This window comes from Ambystoma mexicanum, chromosome 4q (assembly GCF_040938575.1).
Source record: "Ambystoma mexicanum isolate Mex_15411 chromosome 4q, UKY_AmexF1_1, whole genome shotgun sequence".
Taxonomy (NCBI): Eukaryota; Metazoa; Chordata; class Amphibia; order Caudata; family Ambystomatidae; genus Ambystoma; species Ambystoma mexicanum.
The window spans coordinates 1,124,193,967-1,124,217,031 of record NC_090928.1 but is presented as its reverse complement, the minus strand read 5'-3'; the positions used below and the strand labels follow the sequence as shown (position 1 = coordinate 1,124,217,031).

The window sequence follows — 23,065 nt, the reverse complement described above, 5'->3', positions numbered from 1 at the left end:
AAGGGCACCTCAGGGTGAACCCCGGTGACAAAGCGATCAACGCCCCTCCCGGCCCGAGAGGAACCCGGAAAGGTATCCCCGGCCGGGGTGCTCTGAAAAGTAAACAACTTACCGGGCGTTTCTTCTTCTCGTCGATGAACGCCTGAAAATGTGAAGGAGGAGTACGTTGGAACACCTCCTCCCACCGCTCTAACCGACGTTGAAGTGCCCGGACGGAAAGGGGGTCACAGTAAAAACAGGAGTCCCAACGGTGATTCGGACCCAAACACCCTAAACAAAGAGGATGGGATCCGCCCTCGCAAAGCGACGGTGACAGGTTGAACAATCAGGAAAGTCTAGCTTGAACGACAGACAGACCCGTAAACGAACGCTAGCTAGAGCCAGAGAGGAAAAAAGGGAAGAAAAACTTCCGAGGATACAAGTGCGTCCGGCCCCGATCGAGCGGAGAATAGGACTGATGGGCAATGCGTGGGGCAGAGCCAAGATGTGCGGGGTTACGGCCCCGCGCAAGAAAGAGAGGAAGGACACATTTTTGGAAAAAATGTGGATGCTTTTCACAAAGTGCTCCGGTCCCGTCCCACAGGACGGAGAGATGTCCCATAAGTATGGAGAAAAAAACAACAGGGTAAATTAAAGCTCGAAGAGCCAGAGTGGCAATTGCCTTCCCAAACCGTAGGGAAATACTGATACACAGGGAACGGTTTTCTGGGGAAAAAGATTCATCAACTTGCCGGTGAGGGCAAGACCAAACAACTAATGATATTTTTGTTAACCATGGTCCTGTTCACTTAGACACAGGTGGAAAAGCTGGTCTGATGCAGGGAAGGAGGGAGGGGAGGGCAACCAGCACAATGATGTGGGGGAGTGCGAGAGGGGAATTAAATCTCGGATTCTTAAATCTAAGCAGCTAGCCGTCACAAGTGCAGAGATTGAGGCATCGGAATAGTCATGTAATTTTTATTTTAGCATTGATAACTGGAAAGTTCCTTGCAAAAGGGTGGTTGCCCAGAGGGTGGGTGAGGTGATATCAAAATATCACTAAAAAATGCACTGTCCCACTTGTTATGGGATGGGAAAACCCATGTTGTTGTGGGGTTTTCTCTCAATTACATGCAGTAACCCCTGTTGGTTTTGGGGGTATCATAAAATGTTGTGGTGAGGCCACAACAGGTGAGGTCGACCGGTTTCGATGGTTCAAGGGTGATTACCGACCATCTTCTTCAGGACAAGATCGATTTTCATATGCTGCTGAGTAGCGACTGTCCTCTTAGTAGGGCAGCAATAACAGGCTGCAAAGGGATCCTGGAATAGGAGACACAAAAGACATAATTGCAGAGAGTGCATGAGTAAGCCTCTAACTGCAATATTGCAACAATGGTGCATCCAAAGTGCAGCTAAAAAACCTGTTACAAGGCAAATGAATGCTACCAAAGACAAGGTACTCGCCAATTCAGAGCAAAGAGCGCCACTGTAATGGTGGCTAAAAAACATAGACAAGTCAACCCCGTGGTGGAGGGAAAGAAAGTGGCAAGACCTGTGCATGTGAGGGAAAAGAGGGGGGCACGGTGGGGGCGGACCGTGGAGTGTGCGAGGGGACCTACCTGGAAAGGATGACTGAGCTATCGATTGATTTTTCCCAGGTATGCGTATTTCTCTGCTCCCTTCAGCACCGCCCGACAACCATCCAGTCCTTTACAGCATCGCTTTCTTTGCAGGTTCGCTACTGGAGAGAGCTCTCTCACTGCTCCCAGTGCATTTCCTGGATAGCTCAGTCATCCTTTCCAGGTAGGTCCCCTCGCACACTCCACGGTCCGCCCCCTCCCATCCCCCACCGTGCCCCCCTCTTTTCCCTCACGTGCACAGGTCTTGCCACTTTCTTTCCCTCCACCACGGGGTTGACTTGTCTATGTTTTTTAGCCACCATTACAGTGGCGCTCTTTGCTCTGAATTGGCGAGTACCTTGTCTTTGGTAGCATTCATTTGCCTTGTAACAGGTTTTTTAGCTGCACTTTGGATGCACCATTGTTGCAATATTGCAGTTAGAGGCTTACTCATGCACTCTCTGCAATTATGTCTTTTGTGTCTCCTATTCCAGGATCCCTTTGCAGCCTGTTATTGCTGCCCTACTAAGAGGACAGTCGCTACTCAGCAGCATATGAAAATCGATCTTGTCCTGAAGAAGATGGTCGGTAATCACCCTTGAACCATCGAAACCGGTCGACCTCACCTGTTGTGGCCTCACCACAACATTTTATGATACCCCCAATACCAACAGGGGTTACTGCATGTAATTGAGAGAAAACCCCACAACAACATGGGTTTTCCCATCCCATAACAAGTGGGACAGTGCATTTTTTAGTGATATTTTGATATCACCTCACCCACCCTCTGGGCAACCACCCTTTTGCAAGGAACTTTCCAGTTATCAATGCTAAAATAAAAATTACATGACTATTCCGATGCCTCAATCTCTGCACTTGTGACGGCTAGCTGCTTAGATTTAAGAATCCGAGATTTAATTCCCCTCTCGCACTCCCCCACATCATTGTGCTGGTTGCCCTCCCCTCCCTCCCTGCATCAGACCAGCTTTTCCACCTGTGTCTAAGTGAACAGGACCATGGTTAACAAAAATATCATTAGTTGTTTGGTCTTGCCCTCACCGGCAAATTGATGAATCTTTTTCCCCAGAAAACCGTTCCATAAGTATGGAGGAAAGGGGACGGGACATAGGAGTAAGAGGTATTCTCGCATGGAATGACCTGGCCGAAGCCAAACCCATGAGCACTGGTGAATTCGGCCCGTTCCCTTCAACACGGAAAAGGGGACTGGTGAGTGGTGCAGAGGGGGCAGGCAGAGTCAGACTAGTGCATGCTCCCAGGTCCGTGCCCCGCATGCCTCTAAATTTAAAGAGAAAGAACATTTTCTCTGGTGAAAAAGGTTGTGTCTCCCGTCCCTCACGAGGGACGCCCATATAGTATGGAGGAAAGGGGACAGGACGTAACAGTAATACAATCAATGCAAAATGTGAAAATGTTGCCAGTAATAAGGTCACAAAAAAGCTATTTTTAAATACAGTAAGTACAAAGCAATAACCAAAACCATGACCCAAACCTTTAATAAAACCACCACAATGACCCTAATTCTATTCCTAAACCTTCCCCTAATTACTACCCTGAACTCTTACAGAACACCATCCCTTCAGCACACTAAAGCATTTAATTGACCTGTTACTCAAAATAAATGGAAAATGAACCCAATTCCAACCTCATCACCAGCTCCCCACAAATGGCATAGCCCTTACCCTAACCTTAGCCTTACCAGCCCTACAGCAACCATCCTGAACCTAACCCTCACCAAGCTACCTAGGAGAAAATCAGCATCTGTCAGACAGCACACCACCAGAAGCCAGGACATATGCAGACTTGAAATCCGCTGCTGCAAAAAGGAAAGACAGAAAACAAGCATTCTCTGCCTATGCACCAAGACTATGGAACCTCCTCCCCCCGACAGCACTCGCCCCCAACGCTCCAGCAATTCAAAAAAGAAATCAAGACCCCCACCTCTTCAAGGAGTCTCTCCTCCTCAACACCTAGCGCCATCACGTCACCCCACCCGACTCGCTAGACACCGTCTGCTTCTACCCTCTCCCTGTACAGCTGTACTCCTCTGTGCCCTACCACCGCTGTATATCTGTTCCTTTATCTCTGAAAAGCACTCCATTAAGCAGCTGTACCATTGTATACCTCTGTAAAGCACACTGTTACTTACCGAAACTAGGTCTCCGCTCAAATACAATAATATCTTCATTCTAACCAACATCTTTACTCTAACCCCTACCCTTACCCGGACCGCTATTCTAACCCTAAAACAGGCAATCACAAGCCCACAAAACCCTCCTTAAGCCAAACAATTACTCTAGCAGCACTACATTTTTCACTACTGTTCAGCAGCATTTTTTGACTTTCTGCTTGGAAACATTTTCACTGCAAGGGTATTGTCACCACGATTATTTCAGACTACATTTTTGCTGACAACCTTTTCACTGGATACAGAGCAGAGATTCAAGTTTTGTTAGTGGGATGAGTGAGGTGCAAGCAAACCTTGCAGAGGATTTATCTATTGTGGAATTGGCAGTGATAAAGTAATGTCAAGTTTGCTGGTAAAAGGGGACTGCAGATATAGCAAGCATAAGGTAAATAATGAAGTGGTTTCATCGGGGGGGAGGGGGAGTGATCAGGATTGGGAGTGTAAGGTTGGCATTGGAGGCCAGTAGAAGAGTATTTGTCTTGGAGGAATTTTGGATTAGGCTGCAAGGGCCATTCAATGTCAGATGGAGTGGCAGCTGATGCGTGCCAAGGCAAAGGAGAAAATCCAAAAGCCATCAGCAACGGGGTAGTAAGTGAAGCTAAAGAATAGAGTAAAGAGTAGTACCAAGGCTGATCCTTGGGGGAGTCCATCGATAGTGAATGGAGAATGTGTTCCAGGAGAAGATTCAGTCAGAGGCCAATCATTCGATGAAGGCATCCTTTAAAATGAGGGAGGAGAGATTTCAGAGGTCAGAGGGATAATTCACAATGTGAAATGTAGCAGAGAAAATGAGGATGGAGAAAAGGAGCGAGTGGTGAGCAGTAGTAAGAAAGTAAGAGACATGGGTGAGCGATGACTAATATCAATTCCTTTGTTTAGAGGAGCTACTAAAAAGGGTTTTTACCACGTTTTCTGGCTTCCGTCAAAACATTATTTTGGAGGCCCAAGCCAGATCTTTCAGAGTCACTGACCGAATGTTACCTAGACAGCATGCCTGTTTTGATTTGAGAACTCTTTGTTACGAGAATCCCGAGAGCCCCAAGAGGTCACAGCCTGTCATGGAGGGCTCCAGCAGGGACAGGGTTTTTCTAGTCTCCTTTCTGTATGGGATGCCCGGAGGCCAGGGCAGCGTTAAAGTCATTCCACAGCCCTTAAGGACACTGCAATTTCTTTTTAATCGGATGAAAAAGGTGGTTGTGGTTTTAAGAGGGCTCATCTGATCCACCTTGCCACTTCCGTCTCAGAATTGTTGCGGAGATCCCACAAGTGCCTCTACTAGGAACTTGAGTCTCCCACAGCATCCATTACTACACAAATCCTTGAGAAATTACTTCAAAACGGTGCCAAGTCAGGAGCACTTGGAATCAAGCGAAGAAAGTCCCCAATTGCCCAATTTGTCTGAACAGGCTGCTAAGGCATAAGCTTCTGCCAGGGCAAAGGCCCGGCCCAGTATCCACTGATTCCAGTTGCAAAGATAGCCTCTCCTGCCAGAGTCTACATAAAATAGTGGAAATTAGGAGCAGGCCAAAGACAATGGGGAAGGAAAAAACATTGCTGTGAGGTCCGACCATTGAACCCTGTAGGCAAATGGGTCTATGTGCTGGGAGAAAAGCAAAGCCTCGAGTGGAAATGGTTTACAAGTTATCTGCTTCCATGGCATCAAGTGCTCTTGCCATCTTGAGGTATGGAAAAAAAGGATGCATCATAGCAGGTCTTGCGATCAAGCTCATCTGACCTTCCTCCGCTTTAAACCTCTTACTGGATGGATACCCAGGAATTTTCCAGGTTGGTTTAGCCCTGGATGTGGATGGGCTTATTGACAGAGTCCCGGTATGGGCCTTAACCCCAGACATGTTTAGCCCTCTTAGAGGCATCCTCGGCAGAGCAGTGTTGAATTTAGCCCGTTGAGAGGAAGGCTCGGGAGCTAGCTCAGTAGATTAAGTTCTTGTGTAGCAAACCTTGGCACAGCGGGTCATGCATTTGACCACATGGAGCCCTCTGGTGTTCTAAGCCTCTGAATAGGAAAGCTCTTTGTGCGATGTTCAGCCCCTCAAATTAGAAAAGGGAGCCTCTGAGTGGCCTCCAATGTCCAGCTTAGTTCTCTGGGGCCCATAGGCCTACCGTCCGTCCTAGCGACCCCAATGCCCTAAAAAGAAAGTCACCTACTGCTGGTGCCTTTTGTTGATGCAATCTTCAAGCGTGTGGTGCCAGGTGCCTAAAGATGCCCTCCCATTGTTGAAATCTAGGACTGAGGAAATGCACAAAGTGAGATTCACAGTAAAGAAAAGAATCCCAGCAGTGGTCTGGCCCAAGCACTCGAGAGCAGGACCAGTCAAACACTGCAAAATTTCGGCCATAGGAGTAGAACCCTTATGGGAAAGGAGAATTAAAAAAGCCACCAAAGCAAAAAGCCATTGAAGCAAAGACGACCATGCAATTACACTTAGAGTACATACAAGGTCAATTCCTGTGCCATTGATACCATGACAGAACCACATCCTTTACCCCATTGGGTCTGCAGGGAAACAAATGTATATATATATATATCATAATCCATTTGGTTCCCTGAATCTATTTCAGATGAGTAATCTGTACGAGGAATAAATCCATTTGAATGGTCTTCCGCAAATGAGAAAAAAGGAATAAATCCATACAAAATTAATCTAACCACACAATCAGGTCTAATCAGGACAGAATCGGCTCAGACTGGCATGTAGAAATCAATTGATTTCTAGATGGGTGGGGAGTAGAGAGGAGCAAGAATGTACATAGGATATTGGCTTATGCTCAAATGTTTGAGCCAAGGCTACAGAGAATGAGTTACATCAGACGCCGACAGCTTGTACTATACTACAACAAACAATACATTCTACAGTCTTTTCTTTTTAAAATGAGATGGCAGTCTCATTCAAATGGTAGTGGTCCAATTGACAGGAATTAACACCATATGCCCATTTGAGCTTTTGTTAGCCCTTAATTAACTAAACGGGTCACCTTTCATATCGGCAAAACAATAATTCTCCCTTATCTTTCCTGCCAACCCCCTTCACATCGGTCACAAAAGGAGTTGTCTCGATTCACTATTGTCTCACCATCACCGACCTGAATGCTTGGATTTGACCTTATGGACACATTGACTTGGTGTTTCACCTTCTCAAATCTCATGCTGGACCTCCCTGGGATCTCGCACTCAGGTTGGCTCTGAATCATGCTGTGCCCTTCTTGATTCCTTGCCTACATTCTCTGTTCCCTGTAACATTATGTGTTTTACTGACCTCTGCAAATGTATTCTCTCCCCTCTGCTTCTCTATTCCTTTTCACCGTTCTCTCCTCCTCTCCATTCTCCCTCCCTCCCCCCACCCTCCCTTTCTTTCTTTTCTATGCACTTATTCTATCAGAATTGTCCCTTGACCTATTATGATAGCAACGTTGGTCTCCTCCTACCCTCCCATACTGGTTTCCCTCCCCCCTCCCCTTCCAGCACTATCTGAAATGTCTCCAGGCCAAGTACAATAGTTAATTTCACATTCTTGTTGTTCATGACCTATAAGAATGTCATTGTATTTTTCCCTTGTTCCCTCCCTTGCCGTGAAGCGCTTAGAAACACATTGTGTACAGGCGCTATATAAACTGTCATATCATTCAAAATTCACAGCGACACCAAGATGTTTGGACAGTACTGAAATGTTTAAAAATGAGTAGCGGGCCAGGTCTCAAGGACGAGAGTTTGAAAGATCTGTGTCATGTATGCATCAAAATTAACCCTAATCTGCACCTTTTAGTATGTTCGTGCATTTCTGTCTTTGAAAGAGGTCACTTAAGTATATTGGTATAGCCACATGCCAGAATTCTATATTTTATCTGCAAGAGCAGAGACTCTGCAAGGTGTATAAAGCAAGCAGGAACTAGGTCACAAAAATGAAGTGTTTGATATTTGACAAGTTCAATTTTATAGCAAACCCCAAACAAGTTTTTAGAAAGCATTACTTGATGGTCCTGAATCTTTCTGCCCACAACTCGGAAAGTGTTGTTGCCGGTATGATGGTAAATGTGAACTCTACTGAATCCTGTTGATCCGCCAGCGGGTACCCACTTCTTGTTAGCATCATCATATACCATTACTGCAGCTCTTGCTTGACAGATACTCTGTTCACTGAAAAAGAGAAAAAAACAAAAAACACATTGAACAAGATTAAAGCGCCCACTAGTGTCAAGACAGCCTAAATGAAATTGGCCAGAGTGGAGAACGCACAATTAAAAAGGAATACATATTATGCATTCAATCCGATTTATGGATTTTCGCATTCAAAATGCACGTGTTTGGAGGGAGATGTGGCATTGGGAATCTTGACACTTCAAGTACGCTTAAATATTACAGCCTACACGATCAATTTTATAATTGCGCCACCAGTGGGAATTTTGGAATTTTTTGTGAAGATTTGTCTCAATCACCTATAAATTCTGTGCCATCAGCACTTAAAACATTTTTCTTAATCGCCTTGTTTTTGGGTTGCTCTGTAAATTACATTTTTAGATCATGGGTATAGTTCAGAGAAGTTCTTGATTAATTTACTGACATCCTACAGACAGTTCTAAGCACTGGATGCATTGATTATTGTACTGCAAGGCAAGGATAAGTTGTTAATATAACATTGTATTTTAAGGGACCCCCACCAGTGACCAACGCTTAGCTGGTCTTACAAGGCTCACCACCAAAGTACAAAGATTGATTTCATTTAAGTCTATAATGGTGAACGAAATATGAGACGGTTTTAACTGCTTTGATTATCTAAAGCATTTAAATGAAAATGTAATGAATTGTTTTTCCTAGTTTCCAATCATCTGTTGCACTGGTAATTGTTGATTTAAGTTTATCTCAAGCAAACATAAACATGTCATTTTCACACTGGTCTAAGGATGAATTATATTTCAAAATGTTTCACGTTAAAACCTAATTTTTATTCATAAAAAAATTGTATATAGCTTGGCCATGGCTAAAAAGCATTAGAGCGATTCACAATAAACGCCTAGGATTACAATAGAAAAACGACCAAATAAAAATATTTGACCCTTCCTAAAGTTCAATCACCAAAACCCTCTTTAAACCTCATTAAAAAAAATCATAAATTCATAAAAACTAAAACTAACCATTTCCTGTTCATAAAAGGATAAGATACGTCCCTGGTAGTCTAAAATGCCTGAGCCCAACACCAACCTTTTACTTTCTTTCCAAACTTGAGGTAGTTTGTGTGAACGAACCTTGGGACCTCAAGCTGAAAACACTCTGGACTCAAATATCCCTCTTAGCCCCCTCTCCCCCTAAGAGATTTTCAATTTGAGCCAAATACTCTGCAGGTCATTAAACAAGTGATTTATACACTAAACATAACAATTTAAATGCAATCCTGAGCTCTATGGGTAGCCAATGCAATCTCTTCAGAATAGGAGAGATGTGGTCAAATTGCCTTGCTCCACACACCAATCTGGTAGACACATTAAAAACTTGATTTCAGAGGAAGAAAAGCATTTTTCATTAGTCCTATTAACATAGAATTCCCAGGGTCAATCGGTGACAGAACTAGAGACTGAACTAAAGAGGAAACGGAACGTTGGGATGAAGGGCCTCACTACTCTTAATGAAAATAAATTAAGATGTACTGATTGCACCCATGTGTGGAATAAATGACAGATTTGGAAGAAAGCACCTAATAGTGAACCAGATCCTGCAAACTTTGGAGCCTAAGGGGCTGACCTGGGCAAGGTGAGGGTGCAGTGGAACCTCTTTCTCTGCACCCTGACCAGCTGAGGTTTGGTGTGGGCCCTTCACTGTTTGAGGATGCTTAATGCACCTTCCTTTTGAGAATGTTCAATTGCCGAAACTTCCATGGGAGGTGGTGGAAATCCGGGGGAGAGGGCCAAATGACACCTGGTGGTGGTGTCCTTTGACATGGAATGTAGTGGTTCTGATCTCGAAAGAAATTCCTGCGTCATCGAAATAGGGTCCACCATTGGTAACTACTACTGCTTAACAGGAAGGAAGAGCACTCTGCCTTAACATCAGTCAAAGGCAGTTTACAGGGGCCTTCATGACGAGCCCTGATCCTAGGTTGCCTCTCCTAAATCGCTCAACCGGTGTCAAAGCCCTTGGACCATTCAATATGAGCCCTGCCAACAATTTCCTTGAGGAGCAGGAATGGATACAAAGACCCTCTCGTGACCAAGCAGCATGGCAAAAATCTGTCTGACTGGGGGTCCCAGGAAAAAAAAGTTGTGGGAGGTAGAATTCAGCCTACTCACATGCTTCCATTCGACAAAGTCCTTCATGCTGTTAAGAAAGTTACAGGAGCTCAGGAGGGATCCATGCCTAGGCACGCAAGACTGGTCAGCAGCAGAAAATCAACCACACAACACCACCAGAAGAACAAGTTTCACCAATGGTAACGTTCGACTGTAGGATTCCTCATCTTATGATATTTCCATATCCGGCTTCAGAAAATCTTTCCAGCAGAGGGTGCTGCATGTCGATGCCTCTCGACTCGATGCCCCTCGCAGGCCTGTCACAATATCGATGGTATAAAGCGTGCCCAGCGACCATTAGCTTCAGTTTTATTTTTATTTTTTTTATTTTTTACACGTATAGGATATCTCTGCACCTGACAGTTACTCCTCCTGAAAGAATGAAGACTGCAATCACATGTAAAAATTCTACTGCAGGGCAGGTTGTGAGGGTCAATGAGGAATACGTCGGAGGAACAGCCAGTCGAAAGACCTTTGCCATGGGTAAGTAACTCGTTCTTCAAATAGATTTTGTCCTCCCACGTATTCCTCATCTTATTATATCCTTTCCAGGATGAGTAGGAGGATAAAATGAAGGTAGAATTATTTTCTGAGTTAAAGGAGGCTTGCAGGACAAGACCTGAAGTTCACACACCCTTCAGGCTGATGTGCTGGCCACTAAAAAGGATGGTCTTTAAAGTTAACCTTAAAGGACAGGAATGGATATGCTCAAAAGGAGCACACATTAGAAATTTCAACACCAAGTTGAAGTCCCAAATTGGGACTTGAAAAGGGACTGAAGGAAATGTATTTGTCAGTCATTTTAAGAATTATATAACTTGTGGGATCTTGAAGAAAGATGCCTCTTCAAAAGGAGCACTTCAAAATAGATAGTGCTGCCAGATAACCCTTAATTGTACCAACCCGGAGACCCAGATTGGCCATGTTTAATTAGAATGATAACACCATAGGTGTACTACATGTAAAAGGGTTCACATGTCCTCACCCTCCTGATGACTTAAAGAATGACGGGGACAGGAGGAAACACGTACAGGAGTGGAAACTCCCAGTCCACTATGAATGCGTCCCCTAGATCTCCTTTGGGGGGAAATTCCCTTGAGCAGTACAGCTTGCACTTCCGGTTGACACCAGTCATGTACAGTTCCACTTGGGGGGTTCCCCAAAGAGTTAGGAAGTTGAGCTAGTTCCCACTCGTGGGAGACTGCTCTGCCTGCTCCGAGCGTCCTGCACCGTATTCTCCACTCCAGCTAGGTGAACTGCAGCTAGGGAGATTCCTTCTTGAATTACCCAGAACCAGAGCTGCATTGCCTCTCTGCATAATAGTAGTGACCCCCTACACCTCCTTTCTTGTGGAGGTAATACATGGCCACTGTGTTGTCCGTCATTATCAGGACATTCTTCCCCCGCACAGAGGGCAGAAAGGCAGTCAGCGCTAGTGTGAGGAGATCCTGTGCAACCCTGCTTGGACCCTGAAGGATTCTGACATCCTACCTGAGAATTGAGACCATCGAGTCCCGAGAGCCCACTGGAGGGATCTCATTCTCAGGCATGCCTCTGGCACCAGAAAACTGTAGGATACCATGAGGCCAAGCAACCTCAGAAAGTCAAAGGCCAGGAGACGCTGGGCACTTTGGAATTTGGTGACCATCTGCACAATGTCTTGAGCCCCCACGTCTGGTAGTGAGGCTTTTCCCAGGAACGCATCCAGGACTGCTCCAATGAATTGGAGCCTTTCAGATGGCAACATGTGTTAGGCAGAATTATATGCAGCACCCTTTGGGAACACGACACATAATTAAGACTACAAATGACAGTACAAATTAACCTTTGGTACAAACCTGTACTAGACAGTTAAAGTGGTAGCAATGGCTGATTCTCAAGAGCAAGTGAGCATTATCAAATAGTTACACAAAGGTCAGCAATTACTATGATTCAGGCAAACACTGACTCAAGGTTTTCAAGTAAAGGGATATACATTTATTTTACTCTTCAGTTGTATAACATTACACTATTATAAGCAGTCTAAAAATCACTTATTACACCACACCACTTCCCTTAAATTGCAGACAAGATAAGCTCACAAAATGAAGTGGGAGCAAAATGGCACTCCAGCAATTTAAAAGGGAGGGAAAAACAAAGTTAACGCCCTCCCCGAAACCCTTCTGTGCTTCCCGTGGCGTCTCACCTTAGGGTCTTGAAGGGCGAGCTCTCCTTCCTGCTTCTGATGCAGGGGCGCGTTGGTATCCAGTTACTTCACTGGATTTTCGGATTGGTGGTTTCTGATGCGGGGGCGCGTTGGTATCCAGTTACTTCACTGGATTTTTCGGATTGGTGAGAACCAAACTTGCTTGGCTTCCAGGTAAGTTTTTGATAAGTGGTTCCCCTTGTGTCCATTCATTAATGTTTTAATACTAGTGTCTTTTTCCCCATAGGGGCCGGGGTCCGGAATGCCGGGGAACAGGCACCGACCCGAGATGAGAGGTGAAATCCTTGTGGAAATCAGGTAAGTCTTTAATGAGCATCTTGGTAATGTCTTTTCATTCGCTCATTAACGCTGAGGTCATTTTCCCCTTAGGGGCCGGGGTCCGAAAATGCCTGGATGCGGCGCGGCCCCGAAATGAAAAGGGACTGACCCAGCAGGTAAGTCTTAACATGGAGATTAAGCTTCCCTTTTCCCTTCTTTCTCTCACCTTCGTTATTGTCTTTTTCTCCTAGGCGCTGGGGCACGACTGCGGATCCGGATGGTCGCTGCAGAACATGGAAGCACCCTGTAAGGTGAGTAGAATGAGGCGCTGCAGCGATCGATGCGATGTGCTTTTAAAAATAAATGTCTTCCTTTTCAGGATCGTCGGCCAAATGTCTCTGGGATGCAGATTTAGCAGGTAAGGCCTTTTCCTTCTTCTGTTCTCTTGTTCCCTTCCTTTGCAGGTGATTCAGGATGCTGGCAGGCGTGGCAGAAGTCAGGATGCAGGAGCAGACACGGTGAGCGTCCAGCTGCTAGATGCAGAACGCCGCGAAGCACGTGTGGCATTCCGGGCGTGGTTTAAATAGCCTTGGAAGAAGTCCCAGGTAAGTATTCTTCCACGGTCCCCACCCAAGTAAAATAGTTCCTTTAATAAAGTAGTCCCTCCTAAGCCTTATTTGGCTTGAGGCTTTATGCAGCATGGTCTGCGTCAGGTAAGTGCACCAAACACCTTCTTTTATGAGCCTGGCGCCTTTGGCGCCAGGACTGATGTCCAATATGAGCCTGGCGCCTTTGGCGCCAGGACAAAGTCCAAAGAGCCCCTATTAGGGGCCGCTGGGTTTTTTCCCCAGGGCATGATGCCTGCTTCCGGGGGTGCTGGGCCTGTCCCGGTGCTCTGGGGGCAGGCATCATGACATAGGGCCAAAGTCAATGGGTCAAAAGTATTTTGCTCAAGATCACATGGTTCATGGTAGTTCGCGGTAAAGTTTGTGACACAGATTCCGGACGAGGTTGGTTGGCAGAAAAGTTAGTTCAAAGAGAAGAGAAGGACAAGCCCTCGGTTTGGAGAAAGATTTCAAACACTTTCACCACGGCTGAACGAAACGAACAACCGGATTTGCACAGTACCTTAAAACGGAGAGGAAGCTGTAGCTGAGGCGGACGCTCCTGGTAGTTCCTGCAGGCTCACGGTTCCTGAAGTGACTGTAGGACTGACAAGAAGTAGGAAGACAGGAGTGTCCTGCACTACCCAGGGAAGAAACCAGCAGCCGAGCAAAGCAACAAATAAAAGGTGCGCTCCTTAAAACCCAAGCAGGGTCCGACCTTCCTGGCTATCCGGCCCACTGTAGCTCTGTACAGCGAATTCGACCAGAGGATGGGTCCTGGTTTGAAGTTTGGGCGTATTGGTTGGTCCCACCAGCTCAACGGAAGAAGTTTCCTGGAGGATCTTCTCTGTCATCAGATTCTGAAGATCCGGACCTGCAGCAGGGCTTCACCAGGCGGTTCAGTCGTTGTAGGGGTCCTCTTCCATCACCTCCTCGCTGGTTCTTTCGTTCCAGTGGCGACTCTGCCTTTCCAGTCCCTGAGACCTGCTTTTTATGCAGTTTTCCCCCCATTCATACAGCCTGGTTGTCAATCACACAGCAGGGTGGCTGTCCTGGCAAGGACATTCACCCAGCCAATCAAACAGGAGTGTGACTTGGGTTACCAAGGGAACCCATGGAAGGGGTCCTAAGACCCCTCCCTCACATTCTGCCTACCCAGACTTTCAGGTGCCTTGAGGAGGGCTTCTGTGCAGAAGCCCGCGAAAAGACGGTGAACAAAGGGACCAAACCTGGTTTGGCGTGCAGAGTAAAAACACAAGAAAGACTTTAGAAAAAGAAATGGCGACTAAACCCAGCCAGAGCCGAAATAAAATATATTTGGTCAAGCGGGTTTATGTTCGAGGCTAATATAATAGCCTAAAACAATACCATGGTTATATAAGATAACTACGGTAGAAATATTAGGGTAGTTACCACTGCCACCAGCCAAGTCTTGATGAAAAGGGAGCGAAACAGTGCTCCAAGAGAAACAGACAAAAAGGGGTAAGAATTAACCCTTTTCAATACTCCATGGAAGATGGGTTGTACTGGGTCTGTGATTTAACCCCTACAGTGCCAAGGGCGAGATATCTCGTCCTTGGAATTGCATACGCAGTGCCAAGGACGAGATAGCTCGTCCTTTTTGGCACCTTGTTTTGAGCGATCCCTGCAAAGCAAGGATCGCTCAAAACTGTAATCCAACCCCCGGGCTATGTGAGGGGGAGGTCCCCCCTCACTGCCAGGGGGCTGGATTACCTTCAGTTTCACGTCGGCGTGCGTAAAGCACGTCGGCGTGAAACTGAAAGTAAAATCACAGCAGCAGCCATTTTCGGCTGCTGCGGTGAAGAAAGAAGGCGAGTGCCCTTCTTTCTCCACGTCGATCCCCGGGTGTATTTCAAGCCGGAGATCAAGGCGGGTATCGTTGGAAAGGAGAGATTCTCCCTTGACCCCTTTCCAACGACACCCATTGTGTGGCATTGCTGCCCGCGGATCGGGCGCAGGGCGTGCGATCCGTGGGCAGCAATGTCACTGGATCAACAGAGATCCGTTTGTGATGCGGGGGCAGGGGGGCTGCTTACTAGGTAAGCGGCCCCCTTTCCCCCCCCCGTGGCCCCAAAGCATGGGGCCACAGCGCGGAAGACCCCTGGGGGCAGATGATCACTGCCCCCAGGGGTGAAAATGAAAAGAAAAAAAATCTGGGGGGAGGTAGAAGGGGTTTGAGGCCCTGGGGCTCACTAGGCCACCAGGGATAGAGGAAAAAGTGGTGTCCTTGGAAAGGGGAGCTTCTCCCCTTTCCAAGGACACCACATTTATGAGGCATTGCTGGTCACGCAGAGTGCTCGATCCGTGACCGGCAACCCACTGGACCACCATGGGTCCGTTTATGACTTGGGGGGAGGGGGGCTGCTTCAAGTAAGCAGCCCTCACCCTCCTCCCCTGTCCCCCAAAGCATGGGGGCACATATGTGCACAACCCTGGGGGCAGATGGCTGATAATCTGCCCCCAGGGAAGGGGACAAAAAGAAAAAAAATAATAAATAGAAAGGGGTGCAGGCTGGGGGTCTGGGATTTTTTGCCCCCATGAAATGGTGGTGGCCCTCCCACACAAAGTCGAAAGGGGGGGCACCCCTTGTAGCCCTCCCTGGGGGCAGATTTATGCCCCCAGGCAGGAGTACATGAGGTAGCCCCTCCCATCCAATTGGAGGGTGCGGGGGTGGGGCCACCAGGAATTAGTGTGCAGGCCCACCAAAGGATGGTGCCTGCAGGTTAGGACCCCCTGGGGGCAGATGGTTGATCATCTGCCCCCAGGGAAGGGGGCAAAACAAAAAAATAACAAAAAATGAAAATAACGAAAGGGAATGTTGGGTGGGTTGGGGGGCGGGGGGCACTAGCCACCAGGGATATATTTTACTGAAAAGGGGGCTGGCCCTCTCCCCCTCACCCCAAGGGGAAATGAGGGCACCCCTTGTAGCCCTCCCTGGGGGCAGATATCTGCTCCTAGGAAGGGGCATCTGCCCCCAGGGAGGGCTGAATGAGATGCCCCCCCTGCATTTGGTATGGGGGGGTAGAGGGTCACCCCCCATTACATCAGAAAATTACCTGGCGGTTTAGGATGCCCCTCAGCCCGCCCTAAAGTGTAGTGTACCTTTTTCATTTATTTCTTGGTTTACAAAACTTGCCTTGGCGCAGAGGGGCACATAGGTATGCCAATCTGGCGCCGGGGTGCCCAAACCTTACTGCCCCACCCACTGGGGGACCTGTCCACCATTTTTGGGGGCCCTCTCCCCCCCCACCCCAAATGGAGGAGGGGTGTACCTCAAACAGCCGTTTGTAGGAGGCCCAGGGAGGGCTGCATCAGGTGCCCCTGCCACCCATTTGAGGTGAGGCGGGAGAGGGCCCCCAGAAATGGTGGGACAGGCCCCCCCAGTGAGTGGGGCTGTAAGGTTTGGGCACCCCGGGGCCAGATTGGCACATCAATGGGCCTCTCTGCACAAAGGGGAATTGGGTTACCAAAGGAAAAAAGTGAAAAGGGTGGAACGCTTTTTAGGGGGGCTGCGGAGCACCCCAAAGGGTTGGGGAATTTTCTAACGGGATGAGGCGGTGACCCCCTCTCCCCCACCCGCAATGGAATGGGTGCCAGGTCATGCAGCCCTCCCTGGGACCAGATATCTGCTCCTAGGAACGGACGCCTGAGCCCAGGGAGGAGTGCAGGACAGCCCCCCACCCCTTATCTGCCCCTGGGGAGGGCTACATGAGATGGGCCGCCCCTCCAATTGGGGTGGGGGTGGAGAGGTGCACCCCCCTTCACATTGTGCTGGGGGTTGCCATACGCCCATTGATCTTATTCCAGTTTGCCATCACTGCAGTCCAGCCTTCCGTGGTGGTAGATGACTGAGAAGTTTCATGTATGTGGTGGAAGGAGCTGAAAAATGTACAGATATCTGCCAGACAGTTTGGATGTGTTATTGGTAGGAAAAGCACTGAATGTCATTCTTTTATGTTTCTTTTGCAGTTGCGGCTACTTAAAAGCTTTTGCTGACTTATGTAAGTACTACATATATTACTTGGTAATGTGGGGGTGGAGGGTTACTGTGGTGGGAGCAACTGTGGCTGCAGTGTCAGTGGTATGGATGAGAAAGGGTAGTGGGGGCAGTGCTGGGAGTCCCTTGCATTGAGGAAGGTGGCTGCTTTGCAGAAGGAAAAATTGGCCGACATAAGTAGCAGCAACTTTTCAAAAATGTTGCCGGTAGTAATGCAGATGGTCATTTTTTTCTGAGCATGCTACGCACACTTGATACAGAGAACACTACTTTTACTGCAACGTTCACCATTTCTGTGGTCCAATTCCAGCAGTGGTCCCAATGTGCCCCGCCAGGGTCCCCATCCTTTTGCAAGGGGTAAAGCTGTAACGCAGGGTAGCTAGAGGAGGGGGGATGTCATTGGCCTTGGGCGTCCGTCCCCCAGGTGGATATATTGTCCCCCAAATTCAGCAGTGGGTGCAGGGTGCCCTGGCAGGGTCCCATCCCTTCCTGGAGGGGAAAGCTGTAGTGCTGACCAGGAAGCGATGTAGGGTGGTGGTGGTTGCTGGGTGTGACCTTGGCCACGTCTCTGCCTTGGTAGTCGAGTGCCCCCAAGTTCACCAGTGGTCCTGGAGCTGTGGCCGAAACACTCACAATGAAAGTGTCTGAAGGTGCATCCATTTGTGGTAAATGTGGCACATTCTGTCAGGGTACCTATATTCAGAGAGTGTACAAAGCACACTTCCTGTGACCTTCATACCCTCTTGCAGACTAGTCACCCTGCCAAAGTATAGTGGTGTAGCATATGCAAGTCACCTTACCACCGTTTAGGGCAGTTGGTGGCCCACAGGAGTAGAAACCTTCACTGCTTACAATAGCGCCAGCACAACTCTGTTATTGGCACAAGGTGACATACTATCTTCTTCACCTCTTTCCCCTGAAAATAATGTGGCAATTATGTGCCGACCTACTGTTATCTCAAATGAGAGGTGCGTTCCGAATGGGTGAAGTGTGTGTCTGGGATTGTTACAAGAGTCATGTATTGACACAATCGTTGTGTTATTTGGTAAACTGTATGTGTAGCCATAATCATGAGGTTTTTCCGGTTTCCATTTCCTAGTGAGGATGAGGGTTGTGTGGATTTTCACCCACTCTTATATCCAAAGAGCTGCACGACTTTTCCGAGAGCCACCTACATCTCGGTCTGTAAGGGATGGCCTTGCAGTGCATTGGTTTGGGGTTGGGGAAAGCGCCTTCACCAGCTCAGAGGAGCCATCATCGATTCCCAAGCAAAAGGAGAGCCCCACCCCCCCCCCCCCGACCTTATAGTGGTGCACCTGGGAGGAAATGATTTTGCGTCTGTGGGACGGAAAGGGGTACGGGAGCAGCTCATGGCAAATCTTGAATGGATTGTACAGAGGTTTCCAAACACTGTGGTGGCCTGGTCCCAGATAATTCCCAGGATGGTTTGGAGAACTCAAGGGCCATCAACCGCTCGGTGTGGAAACTGAATGGCGAGTTCACTAGACTGAGAGGGCAACACCAGAATACGGACCATTCACCATGGCAATATCAAAGGTGCTGTGATGTTTCACAGAGATGGGGTGCACCTTTCCAAAACGGGCATGGAGCAGTTCATTGGAGACAATGGATTTTGCCCAGACGCTATGTTGGGGGGGGGGGGGGTGGGGGTTGCCCACTAACTGATGGACGTACTGGAATATGTGAAATGTGAATAAAAATGTGAATAAAAATGGTAGTAAGTATGTTGGCAGTGAGACTCCCACTTCCTAGCAATTGGTTGCGTTCATGGCATGTCAATGCATTCAGTATGTCTGTGTTGCTCATTTCTTAGCTACCCATCACCACTTGCATCAGCCTAAATCAATTTGCTTAGCCTTGCATTAATTTTGTCCTTGTGACCTTTCCCCTTAAAAAAGACGCCCCTATGTGAATGGGCAGGTGCTTTTGTCAAAAGTGTGCCAGCAGTTGCCGGGAAGGGCCTGCTGTGTACTTTTGTTATCTTCCCTGTCTGCGTCTTCATTGCCTATGGCTTTTCAAGTCACCCAATCACTAATACGTTGCATGGTTGCTTCTCACCTCCATTTCCAATCCATCAGCATCCCATGGAGGAGGGCATGGTGCAAAGCATGTTGGCTGTTTCTGAATAGGTAGTGTGGCTGCAATCCTCGTCCCCACGCTTGTATTTGTGTAAAGTTTAGCGGAAGAGGACATCGTCCTTAGCTTTTTTTGTTGTCTTTCTTTTAGGTGCAGGTGTGTTGTAGCTGTCTACCCACTTGTAGGAAAGCAGTCAGCTGGTCCTTAGCATTTCACGTGAGTGTTTGCAAAGTAGTACTCCATTTATTGTAGCGTGCAGGGAGTACCTCATATTGCAGAGGGCTGCTACAGTTTGTGAGCAAAGTCTGGACCTTTCAGTGTACTTGTGTGGAGTAGGTTTGTGGCACTGAATACCACTTAGTCTGCTACGTTCCATACTTTGAGAAGCACACATACTTATTGTTAGGAAAGATTTCGTAATTGTAGGGAATTTTCCTTCCATGTAGCAACCCCTAAACTTTTTGCTATTGTTTTTAACCTTGTTCTTGACTTTGCCAGAGAAGTACAGCCTTCTGCCGCACTTCTCTGGGCTTTCGCTCCTTTCTTACGGGGAAACTGACATGCCCTTAAGACAGTCAGTACCGGGGAACGCGGTTTCCCGTAGTTTCTTTTATTGTGTCGCAGCTTTAGTGCAACATGACACAAGAGGGCACTGTAAGCTAAATTACAGCTCTCTTGGGTCTCTAGCCTTCTACAGGCCCTAGATACTCTTTTAGGATGGTATTTGATCGGTGCAAGTCATTCAGGGACTGGAATGGTGGCAGCGATCGTTTTGTTTATTTTGAGCTCCTTTTGGCGTTCTGAGCACGTTTTTCGCACTGAACCCAAAATGGTGGCCTGGCTCCCAAAATGGCCAGACCACGAGGCTCCTTTGTCTTGTCCACTGACCGTCTTGCTCCCTTCACCTTCCCCAGGTCGAGCTGACCCGGGGCCTTCCTTATTTGGGCATGTACTTTCCCGCGAAACGTGGTTGCTCTCGCGGGCTTCTACATGTCGTTTGTGTGCCTCCAGGGTGTGGGCTGGGATGTCTGGTCCCAATACACATCCTGGGTGCCAGAGAGTCTAGGGTGGTGTGAATGCCTGGGACCACCGTGGTCCGTGATTGGTCCACGTATGGTATGTGTGTTGATGAGCGGATCTCCCATTGGCTCCCCTCCGTTTTGGCGCGAAGGGAACCGTGGATAAGAGGGGGCTGGAAACACCACTACCATGTCGATCTCCTGAGTTCTCACGAACGAAGGAATACAGGAGCCAAGTATCCTGCAACCAAGAGGCTGGACCGAGGAATCGCTGGTGACCCGCTGAAGGAATCCTCCTTTGCACTGCTGTCGTCCTGTGAAACCCTTTCCTCCTTGGATCGAACCAGAAGGCCTGTACTGGTGCTTCGACCTTTGGAATAGCAGGAACAGCTATTCCCGGCGACTTCATCCTCTCCTGCCAAGTAAGCCTTCGGAAGTGTCTCTGGGCCATCCAGTTGACTGACCAGCTTACAAGGGAGTCCTGCTCTGTAACTGCCGCCAGGTTGTGTTGTATTTCGAGTCCTGGTCACTCTCCCACGCTTCGTACACTTGGCGTTCCCAAGTCTGAAGGGAGGAGTGTACATTTGGCTCGAATACACACAGCCGCTCCGTTGTCCTGCTGCGGCAACAAACTGTGCTGGTTTCGTCGATTGGGACGTCTTTTTGCTCTACACGACTACGAGGCGTTCCCTGCTCTTCTGAACCTGCCAGCTGCTGAAACTAACGTGGAGAAGCCTGGGTCTGCTTGCTTCGGGGACCGGTGAGTAGTTTAGCTAGGATCTGGTCGCCCTCCTGCAGTATCCCATTGCTTTTCCCTGCTGTGTAAAAACAGCACCCTTTTGGCCGTAGTCGCGCTCTGCTTCTGCCCGCTGTGGAGGCTGCGCTTGAGTTGCGGAACCTGTTCTCCTGCTGTGCACTAACCCAACTGCCTGACTTCCTCCGAAGAGCTTCCCCTTTTGCCCGTTGGCACCGGCGTGGCAGGTACTTTGAGCACAAGGCTCCACTCTTCGCAGGGCTCGGACTTCCATCTAGTTAGGTGCCTCTGAAGGCGAACTGAGTCTAAATCGTTATCGCACTGCCTGTTTTCCTTTCCTTTCAGGTGGACTACATATTTCGTGCTTTAAACGCTTGCGACTGTGTATTTGTATATATATTGTGTTGATATGGTATGTGTTGGCTTAGTATTGTGATATTGTGATTTTCTCGCTACGGTCATTATTTTAAAGGCCTTAAAATAAATGTGTATCTATTTTTGATATAACAACTGTTTGGAGTAGTTTGTAAGCGCTCTTGCTTTGTGTGCTCATTGCGGGCTTTCAGTCACCCTCACCCCTCTTGAGACCTAGTCTTGACCGCCGCGATCGCTACCTTGATTGGTCTGGCTTGTCCAGAGGTTACCCTGTTCCAAGTAATTAGGTTGGCCTTCTGAACTTCTGCGCCACCAGGACAGAGTTCAGAAATCCGTCTTAACACTTATTGTTTGTCTTCATCGGGTCTTTGGGCAGTGAAGGGTTCCATAGCGAAGGTACTCGTGGCTTCTCGGCGATCAATGTCTGGTGCAGAGGCATTAACTGCAGTGATGGAGTCTGGCTCAGAGCAAGGCACAGAGGTGGACATGCAATCTGAAACAGATAGTGCTTCTGAGGGTCAAGAGGGAAGTGATTGGGGAAGTGAGTTGCCCATTGATGAAAGTCCCTCCTCAAGTTCATCATCTGATGACGAAGTGGAAGGAAGAATGCATCCACCTTTTTGCACACTTCCCACATGCAGGGGACCTGTAAGGGGGAGGGGACGTGCAAGACGGCCACGGAATGTGTCAGTTTCTGACATGGCTGAAGAGTCGCACTGGGTGCCTCCAGCAATGGCTCAGCCTGTTGTGCCCCCTTTCACTGGTATATCAGGGTGCATAGTGAATACAGGTGGGTTTCAGCCTATTGATTTTTTCAACCTTTTTGTTGATGGGTTCATTGCAGATGTGCTTCAGCAAACCAATTCATACGCTGCACAGTTCAGGAGGTCAAGGGGTCCCACTAAAACCCCAGTCCAGAGCACAAGCATGGGTCCCCGCAACTGATGTTGAAATGAGAAAGTTTTGGGGTCTCACTCTGCTCATGCGAATTGATCACAAGCCATCTGTTGCGCTGTACTGGTCTACTGTAGCACCAGTTTATTGCCCGTTTTTTTCAGCTACAATGAGCAGAAATCCTTTCAAGCACTGCGCCGTATGTTGCACTTCAATGACAACTCAGCAGCATTACCCAGAACTGACCCAAACTTTGATAGGCTTGTCAAACTCCAGCCATTTCTGGACCACTTCACTCACCGATTTGCAGAGGTGTATGTTCCTAGCCAGAACATATCTATCGATGAATCGTTGGTGTTGTATAAAGGTCGGCTACTGTTCAGGCAATACATTCCAAGCAAGAGATCATGATATGGGATTAAAATGTACATGTTGTGTGAAAGTACGACTGGGTATGTCTGCAGCATGAGAGTCTACACTGGTAAACACTCTACCCTAAACCCTCCGGGCTGCCCAGCCCAGTTAGGGACAATTGAGAAGATAGTTTGGGATCTTCTCACACCATGGCTCAACAAGGGACACCATTTGTATGTAGACAATTTCTACGCAGGAATTCCACTGTTCAAGGAATTGTTCAATGTGGGTACACTGGCATGCGGTACAATCCGCAGTAACCGCAAAGGCTTCCCCAGACAACTTGTGTGTAAGAAGTTGGCCCAGGGACAATGTATGGCA

At 47.9% G+C, this 23,065-nt stretch overlaps 1 protein-coding gene across 2 annotated transcripts in view; it reads right to left on the bottom strand.

Moving 5' to 3' along the window:
* ENAH (ENAH actin regulator) overlaps window positions 1-23,065 on the bottom strand; it is a 1,361,004-nt gene that overhangs the window by 960,356 nt on the left and 377,583 nt on the right. For both annotated transcript variants that reach the window (XM_069608703.1, XM_069608701.1), the window contains exon 2: window positions 7,795-7,960. In XM_069608703.1, coding sequence (XP_069464804.1) covers window positions 7,795-7,960 — 166 coding nt within the window. The remainder of the gene's footprint in view (window positions 1-7,794; window positions 7,961-23,065) is intronic.